Genomic DNA, 23,564 nt, shown 5'->3' on the forward strand with positions numbered 1-23,564 from the left:
ACATATACCCATGCTGGGTGAGAGAAATATCTTGGCAAAAGACAACTTTTCCAATTTTTTTTATACAAAGTTGGCATTTGACCAAGATATTTATCTCACCCAGCATGGGTATATGTAAAATGACACCCCAAAACACATTCCCCAACTTCTCCTGAGTACGGCGATACCACATGTGTGACACTTTTTTGCAGCCAAGGTGGGCAAAGGGACCCACATTCCAAAGAGCACCTTTTCGGATTTCACCGGTCATTTTTTACAGATTTTGATTGCAAACTACTTCTCACACATATGGGCCCCTAAATTGCCAGGGCAGTATAACTACGCCACAAGTGACCCCATTTTGGAAAGAAGACACCCCAAGGTGATCTGTGAGGGGCATGGCGAGTTCCTAGAATTTTTAAATTTTTTGTCACAAGTTAGTGGAATATGAGACTTTGTAAGAAAAAAAAATCATCATTTTCCGCTAACTTGTGACAGAAAATATAAAATTCTAGGAACTCGCCATGCCCCTCACGGAATACCTTGGGGTGTCTTCTTTCCAAAATGGGGTCATTTGTGGGGTAGTTATACTGCCCTGGCATTCTAGGGGCCCTAATGTGTGGTAAGTAGTTTAAAATCGAAATGTGTAAAAAATGACCTGTGAAATCCTAAAGGTGCTCTTTGGAATGTGTGCCCCTTTGCCCACCTAGGCGGCAAAAAAGTGTCACACATCCGGTATCGCCGTACTCAGGAGAAGTTGGGGAATGTGTTTTGGGGTGTCATTTTACATATACCCATGCTGGGTGAGAGAAATATATTGGCAAAAGACAACATTTCCCATTTTTTTTTATACAAAGTTGGCATTTGACCAAGATATTATCTCACCCAGCATGGGTATATGTAAAATGACACCCCAAAACACATTGCCCAACTTCTCCTGAGTACGGCGATACCAGATGTGTGAACTTTTTTGCAGCCTAGATGCGCAAAGCGGCCCAAATTCCTTTTAGGAGGGCATTTTTAGACATTTGGATCCCAGACTTCTTCTCACGCTTTCGGGCCCCTAAAAAGCCAGGGCAGTATAAATACCCCACATGTGACCCCATTTTGGAAAAAAAAACACCCCAAGGTATTCAATGAGGGGCATGGCGAGTTCATAGAATTTTTTTTTTTTGGCACAAGTTAGCGGAAATTGATTTTTTTTTTTGTATTTTCTAACAAAGTCTCCCTTTCCGCTAACTTGGGACAAAAATTTCAATCTTTCATGGACTCAATATGCCCCTCACGGAATACCTTGGGGTGTCTTCTTTCCGAAATGGGGTCACATGTGGGGTATTTATACTGCCCTGGCATTTTAGGGGCCCTAAAGCGTGAGAAGAAGTCTGGAATATAAATGTCTAAAAAATTTTACGCATTTGGATTCCGTGAGGGGTAGGAGTTCATGTGAGATTTTATTTTTTTACACAAGTTAGTGGAATATGAGACTTAGTAAGAAAAAACAAAAACAAAACAATTTCCGCTAACTTGGGCCAAAAAAAAAAAAAATGTCTGAATGGAGCCTTACAGGGGGTGATCAATGACAGGGGGGTGATCAGGGAGTCTATATGGGGTGATCACCCCCCTGTCATTGATCACCCCCCTGTAAGGCTCCATTCAGACGTCTGTATGATTTTTACGGATCCACGGATACATGGATCGGATCCGCAAAACGCATACGGATGTCTGAATGGAGCCTTACAGGGGGGTGATCAATGACAGGGGGTGATCACCTCATATACACTCCCTGATCACCCCCCCTGTCATTGATCACCCCCCTGTAAGGCTCCATTTAGACGTCCGTATGTGTTTTGCGGATCCGATCCATGTATCCGTAAAAATCATACGGACGTCTGAATGGAGCCTTACAGGGGGGTGATCAATGACAGGGGGGTGATCAATGACAGGGGGTGATCAGGGAATCTATATGGGTGATCACCCGCCTGTCATTGATCACCCCCCTGTAAGGCTCCATTCAGACGTCCGTATGTGTTTTGCGGATCCGATCCATGTATCCGTAAAAATCATACGGACGTCTGAACGGAGCCTGACAGGGGGGTGATCAGGGAGTCTATATGGGTGATCAGGGGTTCATAAGGGGTTAATAAGTGACAGGGGGGGGTGTAGTGTAGTGTTTTGTGGTACTTTACATAGCTACCTGTGTCCTCTGGTGGTAGATCCAAACAAAAGGGACCACCAGAGGACCAGGTAGCAGGTATATTAGACGCTGTTATCAAAACAGCGTCTAATATACATGTTAGGGGTTAAAAAAAAAAAAAATCACATCTCCAGCCTGCCAGCGGACGATCGCCGCTGGCAGGCTGGAGATCCTGTCTCTTACCTTCAGTTCCTGTGTGCGCGCGTTCACAGGAAGTCTCGGCTCTCGCGAGATGACGCGTATATGCGTCACCAGGGCCATCTTTAATATTGATTGGACCCTGGGCAAAAATTTACTTGGGCCCCCTGGATCCCGCCTTCCCACACCTTAGCAGGCAATCACGCTCTCCACCACAACACACACGCAAAAAATCCACACATCTGGTAGAGTACAGTGAATGACTGTAAATACTTCCAGTTCTGAAGACTCTAGCGGCTCAGGATCAGTGCTCTGGGCAGCTGGGCTCAGGCTGGAAGTGGGCACCGCTCTGCAGGAAGGAGAATGGGGCTCGGCCCTAGTGTTACAGTGCACCCCAGCACCGCACAGTAAGCAGTATAGCACCCTATAGTATACAGCACCACACAGTATGCAGTATAGCACCCCACACTATACAGTACCCCACAGTATATAATAGAGCAGTATAGCAGCCCACAGTATACAGCACCTCAAAGTATACAACACCTCACTGTATACAGCACCCCAAACTATACACAATACAGCCCCCCACACTATACAGTACAGCACTCCACACTGTACCGCACCCACAGTATACAGACCCCCACAGTATACAGTACAGCAGTATAGCACTCCACAATATACAGCCCCCCCACACTATACAGGCCCCCCACAGTATACAGCCCCCCACACAGTATACAGCCCCCCACCCACAGTATACAGCCCCCCACAGTATACAGCCCCCCACAGTATACAGGGCCCCCCACACAGTATACAGCGCCCCCCACACAGTATACAGCGCCCCCCACACAGTATACAGCGCCCCCCACAGTATACAGTCCCCCACACAATATACAGCACCCCACTATACAGTAGTTTACAGTATATTAACATAACAGCCCCTGTCACCTTTTTCTGATGTAATCTTCACACAAAAAAGCTCCACTTCTGCAACACTCCTGCTAGGACCTGTGATGACCTTGTATCCATGTGACCAGTAATTGCTAGGTTACTGGTCACATAGTGATGATGTCATCTAAGGTCCTAGATCACAACGTTAAAGTACACAGACAGCTTGACACCCGGGGCAGTAGCTAGCAGGGCTCAAGAGGCAGCTGCCTTGGGCCCCCCAGGAGCAACTGGGCCCGGGGCAGCTGCCCCTTTTGCCCCTTGGTAAAGACGGCCCTGTGCGTCACTCTGCGCAGAGCTGCCGCCTCCGGACCGCAGATCTGCGTTAGGTGGTCCGGAGGCGGTTAAGCAGACTGCGATTGGCTATTGTTGTGACCTAGATGAAGATCAGATCACATTTTATGACCAATTTGTGCAGAAATCTATATCATTCCAAAGGGTTCACATAATTTTACTTGCAACTGTATATAAAAGTAAAACAAGGATGGGGAGTTTTGTTGACCATACAGTAAGTAAGGACATTTTTTCAATCACTGTATGGCAATTTTTTTTTGCTTCTAGCCATCTTGGAAAACTTGATTATTATAACACTGATTATCAGAGGTATGCAGAAAGAAAAGGCAGGGACTGCCAGTACTTGCAGCACCAGTGCTCCTATGCCTCCCTCTGATCTTTGCAGGCTGCTGCAAAAAAAAAAAAGTATATATATGCATTAGTGTTGATTTAAACAATTGTGATCAGCCCGAGAAACACAGTCCAAGTGTTGGCCGCATCTCCCAGGCCAACTGGGGCTCCGCTGACTTGAACTGACTGTATCATAGCAATTTATGACATGTCATTTCCTATCTGCTCACACGGGCATATTATATTTTACTCTCGTGATGTGAATACACTGCGATAGCCCCACAAGCAGAGACTGACTGTACTAGAAATTACTACAATACAGTTAGTTCAGGTCAGGGGAGCCACAGTTGGCCCGGTAGGCACATGGACTGCATTTTCCGGGCTGATCACGTTCGTGTGAATCAGCCCCTACTCTGATAACTGTTTTAAAAGGAACAATAAAATCCTTTACATTTTTCTTTTTTCTTCAGTGTCACTGGGAGACCTTGTATTTTATGGGATGAGCTGAAGCTTTACCTATTTGGGAGGATGCTAACGTTATACTACAGGTTGCTACAGTTAGGTGATACCATTTTTTTATCCTCTATTTTACTACTTTTGTGCAATAAAAACATGTTTTTTTGCACAAATTGATTTTTTTCCCCAAACCTCTATTTGATTTTGTTGATGAAGCTGTACAAGTTCTTATTTTTTGGTGGGAGGACTTGTGGTTTTCATTGGTACCATTTTGGGGTCCATACAAGTTTCTTGATTACTTTCTATTCCGGTTTGTGGAAGGTTGGATGAATGGAAAAAGAGCTACACACTAGGCCCTTTTTTAAGGCTACTTTCACACTCGCGTTTGGTGCGGATCCGTCATGGATCTGCACAACCGCATGCATCCATTCAGAACGGATCCGTTTGTATTATGTTTAACATAGCCAAAACTGATCAGTCTTGAACACCATTGAAAGTCAATAAGGGGCAGATCCGTTTTCTATTGTGCCAGATTGTGCCAGTGAAAACGGATCCGTCCCCATTGACTTACAGTTGCAAGAAAAAGTATGTGAACCCTTTGGAATGATATGGATTTCTACACAAATTTGTCATAAAATGTGATCTGATCTTCTAAGTCACAACAATAGACAATCACAGTCTGCTTAAACTAATAACACAAATAATTAAATGTTACCATGTTTTTATTGAACACACCATGTAAACATTCACAGTGCAGGTGGAAAAAGTATGTGAACCCTTGGATTTAGTAACTGGTTGAACCTTCTTTGGCAGCAATAACTTCAACCAAACGTTTCCTGTAGTTGCAGATCAGACGTGCACAACGGTCAGGAGTAATTCGTGACCATTCCTCTTTACAGAACTGTTTCAGTTCAGCAATATTCTTGGGATGTCTGGTGTGAATCGCTTTCTTGAGGTCATGCCACAGCATCTCAATCGGGTTGAGGTCAGGACTCTGACTGGGCCACTCCAGAAGGCGTATTTTCTTCTGTTTAAGTCATTCTGTTGTCGATTTACTTCTATGCTTTGGGTCGTTGTCCTATTGCAACACCCATCTTCTGTTGAGCTTCAGCTGGTGGACAGATGGCCTAAGTTCTCCTGCAAAATGTCTTGATAAACTTGGGAATTCATTTTTCCTTCGATGATAGCAATCCGTCCAGGTCCTGACGCAGCAAAGCAGCCCCAAACCATGATGCTCCCACCACCATACTTCACAGTTGGGATGAGGTTTTAATGTTGGTGTGCTGTGCCTCTTTTTCTCCACACATAGTGTTGTGTGTTTCTTCCAAACAACTCAACTTTGGTTACATCTGTCCACAGAATATTTTGCCAGTACTGCTGTGGAACATCCAGGTGCTCTTGTGCAAACTGTAAACGTGCAGCAATTTTTTTTTGGACAGCAGTGGCTTCCTCTGTGGTATCCTCCCAAGAAATCCATTCTTGTTTAGTGTTTTACGTATCGTAGATTCGCTAACAGGGATGTTAGCATATGCCAGAGACTTTTGTAAGTGTTTAGCTGACACTCTAGGAATCTTCTTCACCTCATTGAGCAGTCTGCGCTGTGCTCTTGCGGTCATCTTTACAGGACGGCCACTCCTAGGGAGAGTAGCAGCATTGCTGAACTTTCTCCATTTATAGACAATTTGTCTTACCGTGGACTGATGAACAGCTAGGCTTTTGGAGATACTTTTATAACCCTTTCCAGCTTTATGCAAGTCAACAATTCTTAATCGTAGGTCTTCTGAGAGCTCTTTTGTGCGAGGCATCATTCACATCAGGCAATGCTTCTTGTGAAAAGCAAACCCAGAACTGGTGTGTGTTTTTTATAGGGCAGGGCAGCTGTAACCAACACCTCCAATCTCATCTCATTGATTGGACTCCAGTTGGCTGATACCTCACTCCAATTAGCTCTTGGAGATGTCATTAGTCTAGTGGTTCACATACTTTTTCCACCCTTACTGTGAATATTTACATGGTGTGTTCAATAAAAACATGGTAACATTGAATTCTTTGTGTGTTATTAGTTTAAGCAGACTGTGATTGTCTATTGTTGTGACTTAGATGAAGATCAGATCACATTTTGTAGCGGAGAGCTGATATTCCACAGCCAATCTCCACCCAAGATCCCAGTGAGGCTCAGGAACAAGTATCATAAATCCATAGAGTAGTAATTCCAGCAGGCAAAATAGTCCAATAATATCCCAACAGCAATCCCAATGACTGGACGACACACAGCATCAGGAGCAGAACTAACTTTATTTGGACATGGCACACACTTTAAACCCCCCAACAGCCTTATTTACATACAATGGGGCACATAGATGACCATGGTACAAGGAAGGGTGAGGACAGACAATAGCAAGGGCTGATGGGAGATGGAGGAGGGACAGAACAGCTAGATTACTGGTCTCCCAGTGTCCCTGAGACCACACCCTGCTGGGAAAAGAATGGGACAGGAAATAAAAAGGGGGAGGGGAGGAGGCACAGAAAAGCAATGCATCCAACACGGTAAACATTACAGTTTACAATACATAGCCATACAATCAACCGAATGTCGTCCTACATGATCCAAACAGGCCAGGCTAAATACAATCCGCTACACTGCTCCCCCTTGCCCACAAGCCGGCATACACAGTCTGATCCAGCACGGATCGGCTTGGGGATGTCCGGGGTGCTCACGGATCATTTCTCCAAATCAGTTTGTCTCGACAACCCGTCAGCGTTTCCATTTTGTTTGCCCGGGCGGTACTGAATATTAAAGTCAAAAGGCTGCAGCGCCAAACTCCAGCGCAGCAGCCTGGCATTGTCCCCAGCCACCCGGTTCAGCCATACTAACGGGTTGTGATCTGTGAGCAGGAGAAAAAGCCTGTCCATATAAATACGGCTGTAACTTCTTTAGGGCCCACACCACAGCCAGGCATTCCTTCTCGATGGCGGCGTAGCTTACTTCTCTGGGTAACAGTTTGCGACTGATGTAAGCCACGGGGTGTTCTCCGCCATCGGCCCCAACTTGGCTCAGCACTGCCCCCAATCCAAACATAGAAGCGTCTGTGTGAACAAGAAAACGTTTAGTTGGATTGGGAGCTGCCAAGACAGGGGCATTAATAAGTGCATTTTTCAGATGTTGGAAGGCCTGCTCACACTCCGGGGTCCAGGTTACTTGGCGGGGAAGGTTCTTACGGGTCAGGTCAGTAAGGGGTTTGGCCAGGGCGCTATAATTGGGGACAAACTTTCTGTAATATCCTGCGGTCCCTAGAAATGCCAACACCTGAGTCTTAGTCCTAGGGGTAGGCCATTGGGCTACAGCCTCTACTTTGGCTGGTTCTGGCTTCTGTTTCCCACAACCCACTCGATGGCCCAGGTACTGTACCTCGGCCATTCCTATACTGCATTTGGCCGGTTTCAACGTCAAACCGGCCTCCCTAATCCTGTCTAGAACCGCTCCTATATGGGTTAAGTGCTCCTGCCAGGTATTGCTAAAAATTGCAATATCGTCGAGGTAGGCACAGGTGTAGTCCTGGAACCCATCTAGAAGTCGGTCCACCATCCGCTGGAACGTAGCCGGAGCGTTTTTCATCCCAAATGGCATAACCTTAAAGTGGTATAGGCCGAATGGGGTGACAAAGGCTGACTTAGGGATGGCGTCCGGAGCCAGGGGTATCTGCCAGTACCCCTTACACAGATCAATAGTAGTGAGGTATTGGCCTCTGGCCATCCGGTCTAGCAGTTCATCTATCCTGGGCATCGGATAAGCGTCTGATACAGTCTTTTCATTCAACCTCCGGTAGTCTACGCAGAAGCGGGTTGTACCGTCCCGCTTTGGTACGAGGACTACCGGAGATGCCCATGGGCTGTCTGAGGGCTCAATCACCCCCAGCTGGAGCATCTCGTCGATCTCCTTACGCATATTCTCTCGCACCGCTTCAGGGATGCGGTACGGGGTCTGGCGCATGGGTAGTTGCCCTGGGGTTTCTACTCTGTGAGTGGCCAGAGGAGTGTACCCAGGCACATTGGAGAAGGTCTCCTGCTTCTCTCTTAGCAGCTGTTGTACCTCGGTACGTTCCTGTGGGCTCAGCCGGTCCCCCAGTACAACTTCTCCTAAATCCCCAGACAGCTGACCGTCCCCCAGTAGATCCGGCAGGGGAAGACTGTCAAACTCTTCAGAGCTGGGTGCACAAATAGCGGTCACCTCTTCTGAGCGTTCCTGGTAGGGCTTCATCATGTTCACATGGAGCATTCGTCGCCCTCCGGTCCCTGCGCAGGGGCCAATTATATAAGTGGTGTCACATCTCTGTTCCACTACTTTATAAGGGCCTTGCCAGGCGGCCTGTAACTTATGTCGGACAGGTTTCAAAATTAAAACTTTCTGCCCAACCTGGAAGCTACGGTCCCTGGCGCCCCGATCGTACCATGTGCGCTGGCGCGTCTGAGCCGCCTGGAGGTTTTCCTTTACCGTCTTGGTTAGAGCTTCCAAGCGATCTCGGAGCGCCAACACATATGGTACAATGGGGGTGCCGTCTGCGCTCCTGTCTCCCTCCCAATGCTCCCTAATTAAGTCCAGCGGTCCCCTTACTCTCCTCCCGAACAACAATTCGAATGGGGAGAATCCTGTGGATTCCTGCGGGTATCCCATCATAGAACTGTTCTAGCAGCAGCATTTGTAATAGGTCCTCCATGGACTGTGCCTGGTTCGCCTGTACCCATCCGAGGGCTGCCCTTTGTAAACGGCAAGCCCATTCTGCATGCGAGTCTTTTTCAGCTTTTTTCAATTCCCTGAACCGTCTCCTGTATGCCTCTGGTGTCATAGCATATCGGGCCAGGATAACCTCTTTGACACGGCTGTAATTCCTAATTTCCGTATCTGGTATCGTACGGTAGGCTTCAGCTGCCCTCCCAGTTAACCGTCCTGCTAAGATGGGTACCCAATCTTCCATATGTATTTTATGTAACGTGCATAGTCTTTCAAAGTCTTGGAGGAATGCATCTATATCTTCCTCCGCTTCTACATACATTTTAAATGCCTGGTATGGAATTTTTGGCTTACCCTCTTGCACCATAGACACTGCTGGGCTTGGTGTTTGTGGTCTCCTTTGCCGCGTTATAAATTCTTGAACCTCTGTCATTGTCTTGGAGATAATTTCCACTGGTGGGTTCTCCCCATAAAATGACAATCTGAATAAGAGCTGCCTTTGGAACTCTGCTTGCTCTGTTCCGTCTCTCTCATCCCTCTGTGCAGTGACCGAATCATCCTCTGCTCGGATTTCTGCCATTATTTCAGAGATAAGTGTTGCCTTTGTTTTGTTGCTGGCTGAAATACCTCTTGCTTCCAGAAGATCTTTAAGTGTGGATCGTTTTAAAGTGGAGTAATCAATCTCCATTAATCCTTGTTCCTCTGTGAGTCTGGATCCCACTGCTGCCACCAATGTAGCGGAGAGCTGATATTCCACAGCCAATCTCCACCTAAGATCCCAGTGAGGCTCAGGAACAAGTATCATAAATCCATAGAGTAGTAATTCCAGCAGGCAAAATAGTCCAATAATATCCCAACAGCAATCCCAATGACTGGACGACACACAGCATCAGGAGCAGAACTAACTTTATTTGGACATGGCACACACTTTAAACCCCCCAACAGCCTTATTTACATACAATGGGGCACATAGATGACCATGGTACAAGGAAGGGTGGGGACAGACAATAGCAAGGGCTGATGGGAGATGGAGGAGGGACAGAACAGCTAGATTACTGGTCTCCCAGTGTCCCTGAGACCACACCCTGCTGGGAAAAGAATGGGACAGGAAATAAAAAGGGGGAGGGGAGGAGGCACAGAAAAGCAATGCATCCAACACGGTAAACATTACAGTTTACAATACATAGCCATACAATCAACCGAATGTCGTCCTACATGATCCAAACAGGCCAGGCTAAATACAATCCGCTACACATTTTATGACCAATTTGTGCAGAAATCCATATCATTCCAAAGGGTTCACATACTTTTTCTTGCAACTGTACATTGTCTGTCAGGATGGATCCGTTTGGCTCAGTTTCATCAGATGGACACCAAAGAGCTGCAGGCAGCGTTTTGGTGCCAGCCTCCAAAGCGGAATGGAGACTGAACTGATGCATTCTGAGCGGATCCTTTTCCATTCAGGATGCATTAGGGCGAAACTGATTTGTTTTGGATCACTTATGAGAGCCCTGAAATGGATCTCAAACGAAAAGCCAAAATGCCAGTGTGAAAGTAGCCTAATAGAAGTCCTGTACTCCTGACTTTTTTTTAGATCACTTGTGCAAAATATTTTTACACTACTCACTGCAGTTTTGAAATGTAAGTGGATGTGGTTAACGATGACAATAAGCTTCACTCCAGATTTATCACTGCCACCTTTAAAACTAACTCCAGTAGGGGGTGGAATAAAAAAAAAAAAGTTTGGTTTGGGCTGTGTTCACGTCATGTTTTTTGTCTTCTGTTTAAGGGGTTATTCACAGGACCGTGACGTGTTTTGCGGTCCGCAAATTGCAGATCCACAAAACAAATTCCGCCAGTGTGCCTTCCGCAATTTGCAGAACGGAACAGGAAGGCCCATTATAGAGATGCCTATTCTTGTCCGCAAAACGGACAAGAATAGGACATCCCATTTTTGCGGGGTCACGGAACGGAATATGAAGTGCTGTCCACATCTTTTGCGGACCCATTGAAATGAATGGTTCCGTATACAGAATGCAAAAAACTACCCGCATACGGAACGCAAAAAACGTTTGTGTGAATGAGCCCTAACATATACAAAAAAAATAACCACATGTTACATGGATGCCTCTGACAATGTCATACAGTGACATGCCTCACTGCAAAGTTCTATTGTAAAGAAAAAAAGTATTATGTATACGTTAATGTATACTTTTTTTTACCGGACTCTGCAGGAAGAAAAAGCGTGGTCTACTACATAACAGGCCAAATTCCACAGGAGAATATTTTAGGAAACACTTACATAATGAGTTAGGCTGTAATCTCAATGAGAGGCCCAAGAGCAATATAAGGCGATTGTTGTTAAGACTATTCTTAAAGCGGATCCCACCCCACTCAGTGGGACATGTGAAGTTAGGTATACTTACCTGCTTCCCGCTGCTCAGTTCCCACTCTGTGTCTAGAATGTATGCACTGCATTTACTGTACCGGCACAGCTGGGGCACTTGCGCCATTGCAGTCAATGCCTGGCTTCAGCATGACATAACCCCAAGTGGCATGTGACCCAGCAGTAACATGCCAATTGGGGACACATCATCGATAACCCTGTCCATGCAGAAAGTTTACATGCAGGGACCAGAAGTGCAGTGCAGACAGCCTGGAACCCATGGAGCTGGATCCAAGCAGCAGGGAGCAGGTAAGTATACTTCTGTTTACAGGTTCTGCTGGATGGTGGTGGGACTTTAAAGAAACGTGGACAACTCCTTTAAAAGCCACTTTCACACGGTCAGTATTTTTCATTACTATTTGTAAGCCAGGAGCGTGTTCAAAACACAGGCAGGCACAAATCTTTCATTACACTTTTTCTCTGTAGGGTCCACTCTTTGTTTTGCAGATACTGACCGTGTAATAAGTGTTCACATCACCATTATGTTTTCTGTATATCCGTTTTGTCAGGTTTCAGTCATCGCGGATCCGCAAAACTCAGATTTCCGAGTGCATGCTACCATTTATTTTTTAATTTCTGTAAAAATGTCCTATCCTTGTTCACAAAACAGACAAGAACAGGACATGTTCTATCTTTTTTGGAACAGATGTGCTGTCCGCATCTTTTGCGGCCCCGACTGAAATGAATGGGTCCTTACGGTTCTATGCATGAGACCTAAGATTGGTTGAGGTCCGACCCTTGGCTCCCCCAATGGTCAGCTGTGTGAAGGGACTGTGATGCTCGCCTTCACTACTGGTTACCAAGCACAGCACCATACTTGTAGTAGCAGCTGTGCAATGTTCTGTTGGGCAGATGGTGATGGGTGCCACCAATGCTCTTAAAAGATGTCAAAACCAGACAACCTCGCAAGTTCATGGATAGTTGCATTTAGTCTTCGAAAAGCAAGTGAATACCTGTAAAATATACAATATCTTTTTCTAGCTGCTGAAAGATCTCATCAGCTTCTGCCTTGTTGAATAGAGAGGTATAATCACAGTTCAGGTTTTCTTCACGGATCCTCTTCCATGTAGAAGTCTGTTCCAGCAGAGCGTCAGCCTCTTCAGTCCTACACTTCTTTCCCGTCAGGTCCTCTGTAGGACTGCCAGTGTCATCAACAAGAGTCCTTTTGCTTTTAGTTTTGGCTTTTTTAATCACAAACTTATCCATTATTGTGCATGTTGCATCAACAGACGAACATCCATTAGTGGTCACATGACAGAGTTTACTCCAATAGGAGCTAATTTTATGCAGCGACACCTGGAACAGGACAATGACATTTAATGGGACATAGAAAAAGAAAAAAAAAAAAAAAAAAAAAAACACCACACAACAGGCTTTATATCTAATAATGCATTTATCAGGAACTCCATGGCACTCCACAAGAAGAGGAGTGTAAAAACTTACAAATTTTATATATTTTTCCCTGCAGATTTTCCATTTCCATTTTTAAATAGCAAAACCAACTTCAAAATGTATTACCGTGATCTACAGTTTACAGCAGCACCCCATATGTGGTCGTAAACTGCTGCATGGACACACCACAGAGCTCAGAAGGAAAGGAGCGCCATATGGACTTTAGGGGGAAGATTTTGCTGTAATGGTTTTTGGGCACCATGTCACATTTGAAGTAACCTTGATGTACCTCAACAGTGGAAACCTCCAATAAGTGATTTTAGAAACTACAAACACTCAAGGAATTTATTGAGGGGTAAAGTGAGCACTTTGAACCCAAAAGGCTTTTTAAAGACTTTATAAACACTTGGCCGTGAAAATGATAAATTACATTTCTTCTAATAAAATGTTGCGTTAGCCCTAGATTTTTCATTTTCACAATGGGTAACAGGAGAAAACGCTTATTATGTTGGCTTGAAAAAGCCTGTCACCTCCTGTTCCCTTACGTCCTACCAGCAGCACAGACGGGGTTAACTGACCCCTGTGGACTGGTAGGACCGGCGGAATTTTTAATAAGCCCAAGAACCAATAATAAAGTTCCCACTCCCTCAAAAGGAGGGAACTACCCCCCAGCCACCGTGTTTTTTTCTGTCCGTAGGGCAGGTGGACTGGCGTGTAGCCCCCCTGCTTCTTCTTTTTTAGTTGGGGGGAGCATAGATTTGTGGAATAGATCTTTCCCCTTGTATTTAATTATCTTAGGGCTTTGCGATTGCCCCTTTTTTCTTCTGACCCCTCCTCCACTCTCTAGCAGGCTCCCTTTTGCTAACCTGTTTTTATCCTTGCCCGTTCAGGGGATCGCCGGCAATCCGGTCCCCTAGTCGCTCTAGTTGCGGGCGCCGACTGAGGGATTCCGGCAGCGCCGCGTCCGCGTCGCTGTCTCCCCTGGATGACGTCACCAGCGACGTCACTTCTGTGTACTCCTCCTCGCCGGCAGCTATGTGCTGCCGGCACTCACTCCTAGCAGGGGAGGGGGAGGATTGAATGACCTTTTGCACATAGATTTTCTGTTAGACAGGGATATTATTAAATCCCCTGTTTTTAATGGGGAATTACATCCCGAGGAAAAAAAAAAAAAAAAGGAGGGTAAGAAAATAGGAGGGAAAGTGGGCGGCTGCATCAAATGTTATTAGTTTGCCTGCAATAGTTCCGCCCTAGGGCGGACCCTTACGCCTCCTTATAAGCCCTCAGTTACCTTTGCTCAGTCTCTGGTTGTGCAGCTATTTAAGCAATACTGAGATCTCGGAACTTCGTTCCTGTTTGGTGGGCTTATTCTTAAGGTGGTGTTTTGTCTTCTTATTGCTGAATACGTTTTTAATCCTCCTCTTTCTTTTCGCAGTCATGTCTTCTCCGCGAGACTCTGACCAGCGGAAATCCACCGCCAAACGCAAGCACTTGGCCTGTTTCGACTGGGATACCCCCCTAGATGACAACTGCCCGTATTCAAGATGTGACAGCTGCCGTTCCCGTACCACTACTGAACCCACTATGCAGGAAATGTATCAGTGGGCTAGGTGTTATGTGGATGACTCAATTAAGGGGGTAGTCAAGCTGTTGAATCTGAGGTTGCCGGGACCCTCCCAAACTCCTATGGAGGTCACCGCACCAAGCGAGATCTTCGAGGCGCCCCCGCAGACCCACTAAGGAGGCCAATCCCTCCTGAATGCGGGCCTCTGAGAGGCTCTTGGTTTCCCCCTGCTGTCCCTGCCGTTACGCCTCTGGCTTTCCCCATACCCTCTCCCCAGATCCCCGTGGGGGGGGGGGGGCGTCTTTCCCATTTCAAGGAGGTTTGGACCCAGGTGATTGCAGATCCCTGGGTTCTAAGTATCGTTTCCTCCGGGTACCTTATAGATCTCATCTCTCTCCCCCAAGAAAGATTTGTTATCAATCGAGGCTTTCAGCCTGCCAAACAGAGGATTTTAGAATCCTACATCCAGGACTATATTTCAAAGGGGGATCTGGAGGAAGTTACGGCAGGTGAGCAGGGCATAGGGATCTATTCCCCAGTGTTTCTGGTTCTCAAGAAAACAGGCGATCGCCGGATGATAATCGATTTGAGATACCTCAATCGATTCATAAGAAGGCCAAGTTTTCGTATGGAAACCATAAGGTCAGTCAGCCACATTCTCAGACTGGGAGATGTGATGGCCACTCAGGGATGCTTATCTCCATATTCCAATTCATCCCGTTTCTCGGAAATACCTCAGGATCGCGGTCCAGATTTCCGGGGTTCTCAGGCATTTTCAGTTTGCCGCCCTTCCCTTTGGAATCTCATCCGCCCCCCTTATCTTCACCAAAGTGCTGGTAGCAGTGGTGGCAGCACTGAGACTTCAAGGACTGACCATTGTCCCTTACCTGGACGACTGGCTCCTTTTGGTGGCCACCGTACCAGTTCTGACCCACCATCTTCATCTGGCAATCTCCTTTTTGACCCGCCTAGGGTGGATCATCAACTGGCAGAAATCGAACGTGAGCCCTTCGACTTCAATACAATGCCTAGGTTTCATAATCGACTCTGTGGAGATGTCCCTTCAGTTGACACCAGAGAGGAAGTACAAGACCTAGCAAGATTCTTATCAGTACCACGACGAGTATCCATTCGGACTCTAATGAAGATGCCGGGGATCACGTCAGCGGCTGCGGACGCAGTCCCTTGGGCATTATGGCACCTCCGCCCTCTTCAAACAGAAGTTTTGAACAGGTGGGACAGAAGCCCTACGGGGATAGATTCCCTATACTCTCTATCCTCCCAAACTCGGAATTCCCTGAGATGGTGGTTCCATCTCCCTGCAGGGAAGTCTATGACCCAACCATCTTGGCTCATATTGACTACAGATGCGTCCCTAGTAGGCTGGGGCGCTCATCTAGACGGTTCCACAGTTCGGGGAACTTGGTCTCCCATGGAGCAGCGTCTCTCCTCCAATCTCCGCGAGATGCGAGCTATCCGGCTAGCCCTCCTTCACTTCGCCCCTCAGATCCGGGGCAAAGCTGTGAAAGTACAGTCAGACAATATGACTGCAGTTCTTTGCATAAACAAACAGGGGGGTACGAGATCCCTACCCCTTCTTTCAGAGACCGGGGTAATTCTACAGTGGGCAGAGTTGAACCTATCCCATCTATCTGCCACCCACAATCGAGGGTCGCTCAACATGATTGCAGATAGTCTAAGTCGTGGATTACCGACCATGGAGTGGTCTCTGCATCGGGAGATCTTCAAGCAGATAGTCCTCAGATGGGGATTACCGGAGGTGGATCTCATGGCAACCAGGTTCAACGCCAAGGTACAGAGGTTCTGCTCTCTATACAGGGAGGACAACCCCCTGGCGATAGATGCCATGTCGATACCGTGGAGGTTCGGGCTGGCTTATATCTTCCCTCCCTTTTCCATGATACCGAGGGTATTGATGAAGATCCGTCAGGATCGGGCCTCGGTAATAGCCATCATTCCGTTCTGGCCCAAGAGATCCTGGTTTACCCAGCTCATTCAGATGAGTCGGGGACAATACTGGAGACTCCCCCCGGAGCAGACCCTGGTGTCGTGGGACACACATCTCTGCCCAGATCTGCACAGATTCAACCTGACAGCCTGGAGGTTGATCAGTCCCTTCCCAGAGTAGAAGGGCTCTCTGAGGCGGTCCTGAGAACGTTATCACATTTAAGAGCGGAGTCCACTAAGAAGCAGGGCTCCAGATGGCGACCAAAATGGTCGCCAATGCGACTTGGAATTGCAAAATGGCGACAAGACTTTGTAGTCTTGTCGCCATTTGCGCCTAAACCCTCCGCCGCTCTGTCTAAGAAAAATAGGCTTTCATCCAGACACGCTGCAGCCGTCTGCTGGCTGAAGATCCGCCCCCTCACACTACTCGGCATAGAGGGTGGGCGTGGCTTGGGTTCCCGCATCTTGTGCTTCCGCTTCCAGCAGTCTTCTTCTGAATTCACACGTCTGTGAGATCCCGGCCCGGAGTCCTGCTGAGTGCAGGAGCGCGCGGCGTCATTGGTTGCTATGACGCCGTGCGCTTCCTGCTGCCGCCGCTGTACAGTGTTACACTGGTATGATCCTAGTGTATTACTGTACTGCGGCGGCAGCAGGAAGCGCACGGCGTCATAGCAACCAATGACGCCGTGCGCTCCTGCACTCAGCAGGACTCCGGGCCGGGATCTCACAGACGTGTGATTTCAGCACTCCTACATCGCAAATCCCATCAAGCTCCCAGCAGACCTTGGACTCCAGTTTTCCCTCACAACAAACTGATGTGACTAACAAGTCTCAAACGTTTAATGGCTTCCCTAATCTCATAAACTTTAAGGAGCCTGAAACATGGGTATGTATTCTGCATTTGTTCTTGTCCATATTCCCCAGTTTCTACAGTGCTGATTGCACATTATTAGTACTCAGGACCATCATTACTGCATAAATAAGGTTAATTAGTAATTAAAGGGATTTTCAAGAACTTTAATTCAAAAGAAATTAAGCGCAGGAAATATGAAAAAAAAAAAAAAAAACGCTCGCTCGCCGGTTAATTCCCGGCCACTCCAGCACTGATGCTGTTGTCCCCATCAGTTTTTTCTTTCCTGAAGTCATGACATGGAATATGTCCATGTGACCATTGCAGACAATTACTGCCGTCATTGGTGATGCCAGCATGTGCAGCAGGTGACCGTAGACTCGCATCATGTGAATGTACAGCACCAGAAAATAAGGAAGGATCAGTGCAGGAGTTATGTGGGATTCAACTAGTGAGAGTTTTTTTTTTTTTTTTTATCTAACCTATTGCTGTCCCTTTTAAGTACTGAGTACAAAATATTTAAAGGGATTGTCCAGTGCAGTGCAAAATTTTAGTTAAGTGTTTGGAGTGGTTTTATATTAAAGAATCAAAACTCGCCATCCCTCAATCCCTGATGTTCCCGTTCCAACTGGGTTTCCACTGGTCTCTACTTAATGGTCCAGTCTCCACAAGCAGAAAAATGCCAGGAGAAGCCTGCTCAGCCAATCACTAGCCATGGCGCTATACTTTTCTCGGCCAGTGATTGACTGAGCTGGCATTTCCTGTGTGCAGAGACCAGTGGGGACCCATTAAGCATTGAAATAGGAGTGGCAGGGGATCAGTGGTGGTGAGTATTGATCCTTTTTAAACCACCCTGAGCACTGTACAAAAAAAATTTGCCTCCCTTGTCAACTCCTTTAATATTTTTCCAAATCAGCACTAAATGACGTATGTACAGTTGCTGTCTGATTTCTAGTGTGTTCCTGGTTTAAGCTGTCCATGCACTAATGATGGACAGCCTTGACACCTATAACAGGAGTTAGATTGCTGTGTTAGATTATTTTTATTCATTGCAGGTGCTGATGGCCTAGTAAAAAAGTGAATTAAAAGCTCATGGTACGGTACTGTTTACAGACCTGCCTCATTGGGCATGTGCCAGCTGACTTAATCAACATGCACTGCTTAAAGGGCTTATTGTGTCCTCTCAGACTTAGGCCTCTTGCACACGACCATATGCATTTTGCGGTCTGCAAAAAATGGTTCTGCATAAAATACGGATGACGTCCGTGTGCATTCTGTATTTTGCGGAACGTAACAGCTGGCCCCTAATAGAACAGTCCTATCCTTGTCTGTAATGCAGACAATAATAGGACTTGTTCTATTTTTTTGCGGAACAGAAGTACGGACATACAGAAACAGAATGCACACGGAGTAACTTCCGTTTATTTTGCAGACCCATTGAAATAAATGGTTCCGTATTCGGCCCGCAAAAAATACAAAAACGGAATGGACATGGAAAGAATATACACGTTCGTGTGCATGAGGCCTTAGATGGCTTATATGCTCCCAAGCATCCCAGCTATATTATATATATTTAAAATTTGGCGACTAAAAATTTCAGGTTAGGAGCCAATGGCTCCTTCATATTTCTTTTAGTCTGGAGCACTGAGAAGGCCTACTCCAGAGTAATGAGAATCTTCACCTCTTGGTGTAATTCCAACCAGGTGGCGTCTGCAGATCCGCCCCTTTCCGCCATACTACAGTTCCTTCAGGATGGACTAGACAAGGGCCTTGCTCCGGCCACTTTGAAGGTTCAGGTTTTTGCCATCTCGGCCTGTCTAAACAACCATATTCTCGGGATCCGCTCATCAAACGCTTCCTTAAAGGAGCCGATAGATTGAAGCCTACAATACTGAGACCCATTCCTCAGTAGGACCTTTCAGTAGTGCTCAATGGGTTAGCATCTCCTCCCTTTGAGCCATTAGAGGAGGTCGATTTCAAGTTTGTTACCTTAAAGACTGTCTTTTTGCTAGCTGTGACCTCAGCTAAGAGGGTTTCGGAGTTACAAGCCTTCTCGGCTCTGCATCCATACATCACCTTTTTGCAGGACCGAGTCCTCTTAAGATTCCTACCTTACTTCAGACCTAAGGTTTTATCCTTTCAGAATGTTAACCAGGCAATTTCTTTACCGGTTTTATTTTCTTCCGCCTCCTCCGATGTTCCTGTCAGACATCCTCTAGACATATCGAGACGCCTCCAGACCTATGTGGATAGGTCCAAGGAGTTCAGGATTGATGAGAATCTCTTCATCCTGTTTGCCGGTAAATCTAAAGGACGCAAAGCGTCTAAAGTTTCCATTAGTCGCTGGATCAGAGAAGCCATTAAAGAGTCCTTTCTGTCTCAATCTCTGGACCCTCCGGAGTTTGTTAGGGCTCATTCTACTAGGGCAGTTTCAACCTCTGTGGCGGAAAGAAATCATCTTCCCTTAGAGTTAATTTGTAAATCGGCTTCCTGGAGCTCCGAATCGACCTTTATCTCGCACTACAGAGTTGGTGCTAAGTTTGCGGAGTTTTCAGCCTTTGGGCAGACTATTCTTAATTCTGCCAGGCAGGAAGGCCCTCCCTAGGGGTTTCTTCTTGTTATCTCCCAGTCTGTGCTGCTGGTAGGACGTAAGGGAATCGTTAATTTCTAACAATAATTTGTTTTCCCTTAGTCCTAACAGCAGCACACAAATTTCCCACCCTAAGTACGTATGCTTGCTGAAAACACGGTGGCTGGGGGGGGGTAGTTCCCTCCTTTTGAGGGAGTGGGAACTTTATTATTGGTTCTTGGTCTCATTAAAAGGGTAAATTTTGAGGGGACACCCCAAAGTGGGCGGAGATAGCAACGGCCAATGAAAATTTAGCCATTTTCGAAACGCTACTCCTCCCACAGTTTTAGGAGTACAATTACCAAACTTTGCACACTTGTTCGGCAGATACCCGAATAGGTTGTTTGTGCTTTGTTAACCGATCCCACCCTCTGTGCCCGTGAGGCAGCCCCCTGAAGACCCCACTTTTTGTCATAGACTTTCATTGGGAAATTGTAAACTTTTGCCACCCGTACAGCTTTGAAGTTAAACTCACCTTAACATTTCTGTCACATTTTGGGGACTCTAAAAAGTGTGCGGAGCCACAAACAACCAATCAGATTTCCCCTATTGACTTCAATGAGAAAATTTAAATTGCTGTCATTCTCCCAGTATTTAAGCCAGAATACCCAAACTTGGCACCGTGGGCCACTGGGGCTAACATTTATTTTTAAAAAGTGGGCGGAGTCTACAACAGCCAATCAAATTTCAGCCATTTGTTTAAATAGGAAAATGTCGCTCTTCTAAGGGTACCTTCACACTAGCGTTTTTCTTTTCCGGCATTGAGTTCCGTCCTAGGGCTCAAATCCGGAAAAGAACTGATCAGTTTTATCCTCATGCATTTTAAATGGAGATTAATCCGTTCAGGATGTCTTCCGTTCAGTCTTTTTTACTGATCAGGCTTTTCAGAAAACCGTAGCATGTTGTATTTTTACCTCCAGCCAAAAATCTGGAACACTGATTGAACGCCGGATCCGGCATTTTTGCCGTTGACTTGCATTAATTCCAGATCCGGCGCCGTGTGTTCTGTCAAACCGGATCCAGCTTTTGCATGTTAAACCCGAAAAACGTGCATAAAAAGTCCATAAATGGCGGATCCGTTTTTTCCAATGCATTTTTTCATTGTGATCAGAATTCAAATGTAATCTGTTTTCAGACGTTTTTCCGGATCCAGTGGGCAGTTCTGGCAACGGAATCGCCTGCCGGATTCACACAACGCTAGTGTTAAAGTACCCTTACACCGTTAATGGCAGGGTCCTCAACTGGAGGACTGGGATTAAAATTCAGAAAAGTAGGTGAGGCCAAAAACAGCCAATCAGATTTATTTGATTGATTTAAATGGGAAAAACTAAAAATGCTGCCCTTCTCACATTTTTGTTGTCATTGACCTCAAATATCACAAATGTGGTCATTGGGTGTTTCTAACTTCAAAGTTAGAAAAATGGGCGGAGCCACTGAAGGGAAACTGTGATTCTCCATTTTGCATGTATCAGCCTCTATCTTGTCTAGATAAGTTACGTATCTGTGTCCTAATGTGTACAGCCACATTCCTGTTTTTATGATAGGGGAGGGTATGGAGTCTTTTGTTCTAATTTAGCCACGTATGTCTTAACTGTCTATGAAAGGCGATGCTTCAGGTGCAATAAAGCAGAGTATTTCTCAGCTACCTTCTTGTGTGTGTCATTTGTATGCAGCGCTGAGAACTATCTCTCCTGGATCCAGAGTGAGACTCAAACCAAGGTGGTCTTAGAGAAGGAAGCGGTCCTTTCAGCCGCCAACAACCAATCAAATTTCACTCATTGATTTTCAATAGAAAATAATAGAACTGCTGCCATTTTTACACGTTAAATGCCATAATTCCCAAACCTTAAAAGGGATTCTGTCATGAGAAATTGGTCCTATAAGCTAAACATATGGCGATGTCCCTTGTAAAACACTGAATCCTAAAGTGAGTTTATCGAATGCCCCTTTGGCTCTATATTCATAAAAAAGAGGTTTATATCACCTGCCAATCACTTCGAAATGTGTCAAAGGGGACGTCTCATGGTGAAAGGTGCCCGGCTGCATCCATCTCGTTTAGGTGCCCAGCGCCGCCTTCTGAGCCCTCCCTTTCATGCGATCCGCCTACCTCACGTCATCACTGCTTCTCTAACCACCGCTCGCTTCATCAAGATCCCGCGCGTGCGCACTAGGTTGGATGGCTGGGATGGGTTGTAATATGGCAATCAGTGGAGGTTATGAGCGAAGTGCGCAGGCCGGCCGAATCAGGATATACCTAGTGCGCACGCGCGGGATCTTGATGAAGCGAGCGGTGGTTAGAGAAGCAGTGATGACGTGAGGTAGGCGGATCGCATGAAAGGGAGGGCTCAGAAGGCGGCGCTGGGCACCTAAACGAGATGGATGCAGCCGGGCACCTTTCACCATGAGACGTCCCCTTTGACACATTTCAAAGTGATTGACAGGTGATATAAACCTCTTTTTTATGAATATAGAGCCACAGGGGCATTAGATAAACTCACTTTAGGATTCAGTGTTTTACAAAGGACATCGCCATATGTTTAGCTTATAGGGCCAATTTCTGATGACAGAATCCCTTTAAAGTGTTAGTCACTGGGCGACTGTGTTTCACAATTAGGAAAAACATGGGGTGGGGCAACCACAGCCAATCAGATTTCAGCCTTTGACCTTAATGAAGAGATTTATTCACCGGAACTGCCTGCTGGATGCGTCAAAACGTATGCAAACTGATGGCATTTATTTTTTTCACATTTATTTTATCAGGACGGATCCGGCATTGCGGTATTTTGCATGCCGGATACGGCACTAATACATTCCTATGGAAAAAAATGCCAGATGCAGTATTCAGGCAAGTGTTCTGGATTTTTGGCCGGAGATAAAACCGTAGCATGCTGCGGTATTATCTCCGTCCTGAAAAGGCAAAAAAGACTGAACTGAAGACCTCCTGATGCATCCTGAACGGATTGCTCTCCATTCAGAATGCATTAGGATAGAACTGATCAGTTCCTTTCCGGTATTGAGCCCCTAGGACGGCACTCGGTGCCGGAAAAGAAAAACGCTAGTGTGAAAGTAGCCTAAGGGTACTTTCACACTTGCGGCAGGACGGATCCGGCAGGCTGTTCACCCTGTCGGATCCGTCCTTCCGCTGTTTCGCCGTGCCGCCGCTCCGTCCCTATTGACTATAATGGGGACGTGGCGGCGCTCCGGCGCAGTGCACGGCGAAAGGCCGCCGGACTAAAAGTCCTGCATGTCCGACTTTTTAGTCCGGCGGCCTCTAACCGCGAACTGCCGTACTGCGCCGGAGCGCCGCCCCGTCCCTATTATAGTCAATGGGGACGGAGCGGCGGCACGGCGAAACAGCGGAAGGACGGATCCGACAGGGTGAACAACCTGCCGGATCCGTCCTGCCGCAAGTGTGAAAGTACCCTAACACAGAGCTGTTTTTTTAATGCTTCCCTTTTATTTCAACGGGATTTTCAGCGCAGATTCTCCATTGAAAGGAATGGGAGTCAGTTTTGAGGCAGAAACACTCCAAAACTCAGTGTGAACTGGCTGTTAGCGAGTCCATATACCCTGCATGCTGATGAGGCCTATCTGGGAGAGAACCCACAAGTCCCGGGGACTTTTTAGGCACAAGGCTGTCCCCCAGTCAG

At 46.5% G+C, this 23,564-nt stretch overlaps 1 protein-coding gene across 2 annotated transcripts in view; it reads right to left on the reverse strand.

Annotated features, from left to right (window-relative positions):
- ALKBH2 (alkB homolog 2, alpha-ketoglutarate dependent dioxygenase) overlaps positions 1-23,564 on the reverse strand; it is a 38,034-nt gene that overhangs the window by 14,113 nt on the left and 357 nt on the right. For both annotated transcript variants that reach the window (XM_044275353.1, XM_044275354.1), the window contains exon 2: positions 12,465-12,807. In XM_044275353.1, the coding sequence (XP_044131288.1) occupies positions 12,465-12,717 (253 nt within the window). In that variant the 5' untranslated portion in view covers positions 12,718-12,807. The remainder of the gene's footprint in view (positions 1-12,464; positions 12,808-23,564) is intronic.

The sequence above is a fragment of the Bufo gargarizans genome, chromosome 1, assembly GCF_014858855.1.
Source record: "Bufo gargarizans isolate SCDJY-AF-19 chromosome 1, ASM1485885v1, whole genome shotgun sequence".
NCBI classification, from domain to species: Eukaryota; Metazoa; Chordata; class Amphibia; order Anura; family Bufonidae; genus Bufo; species Bufo gargarizans.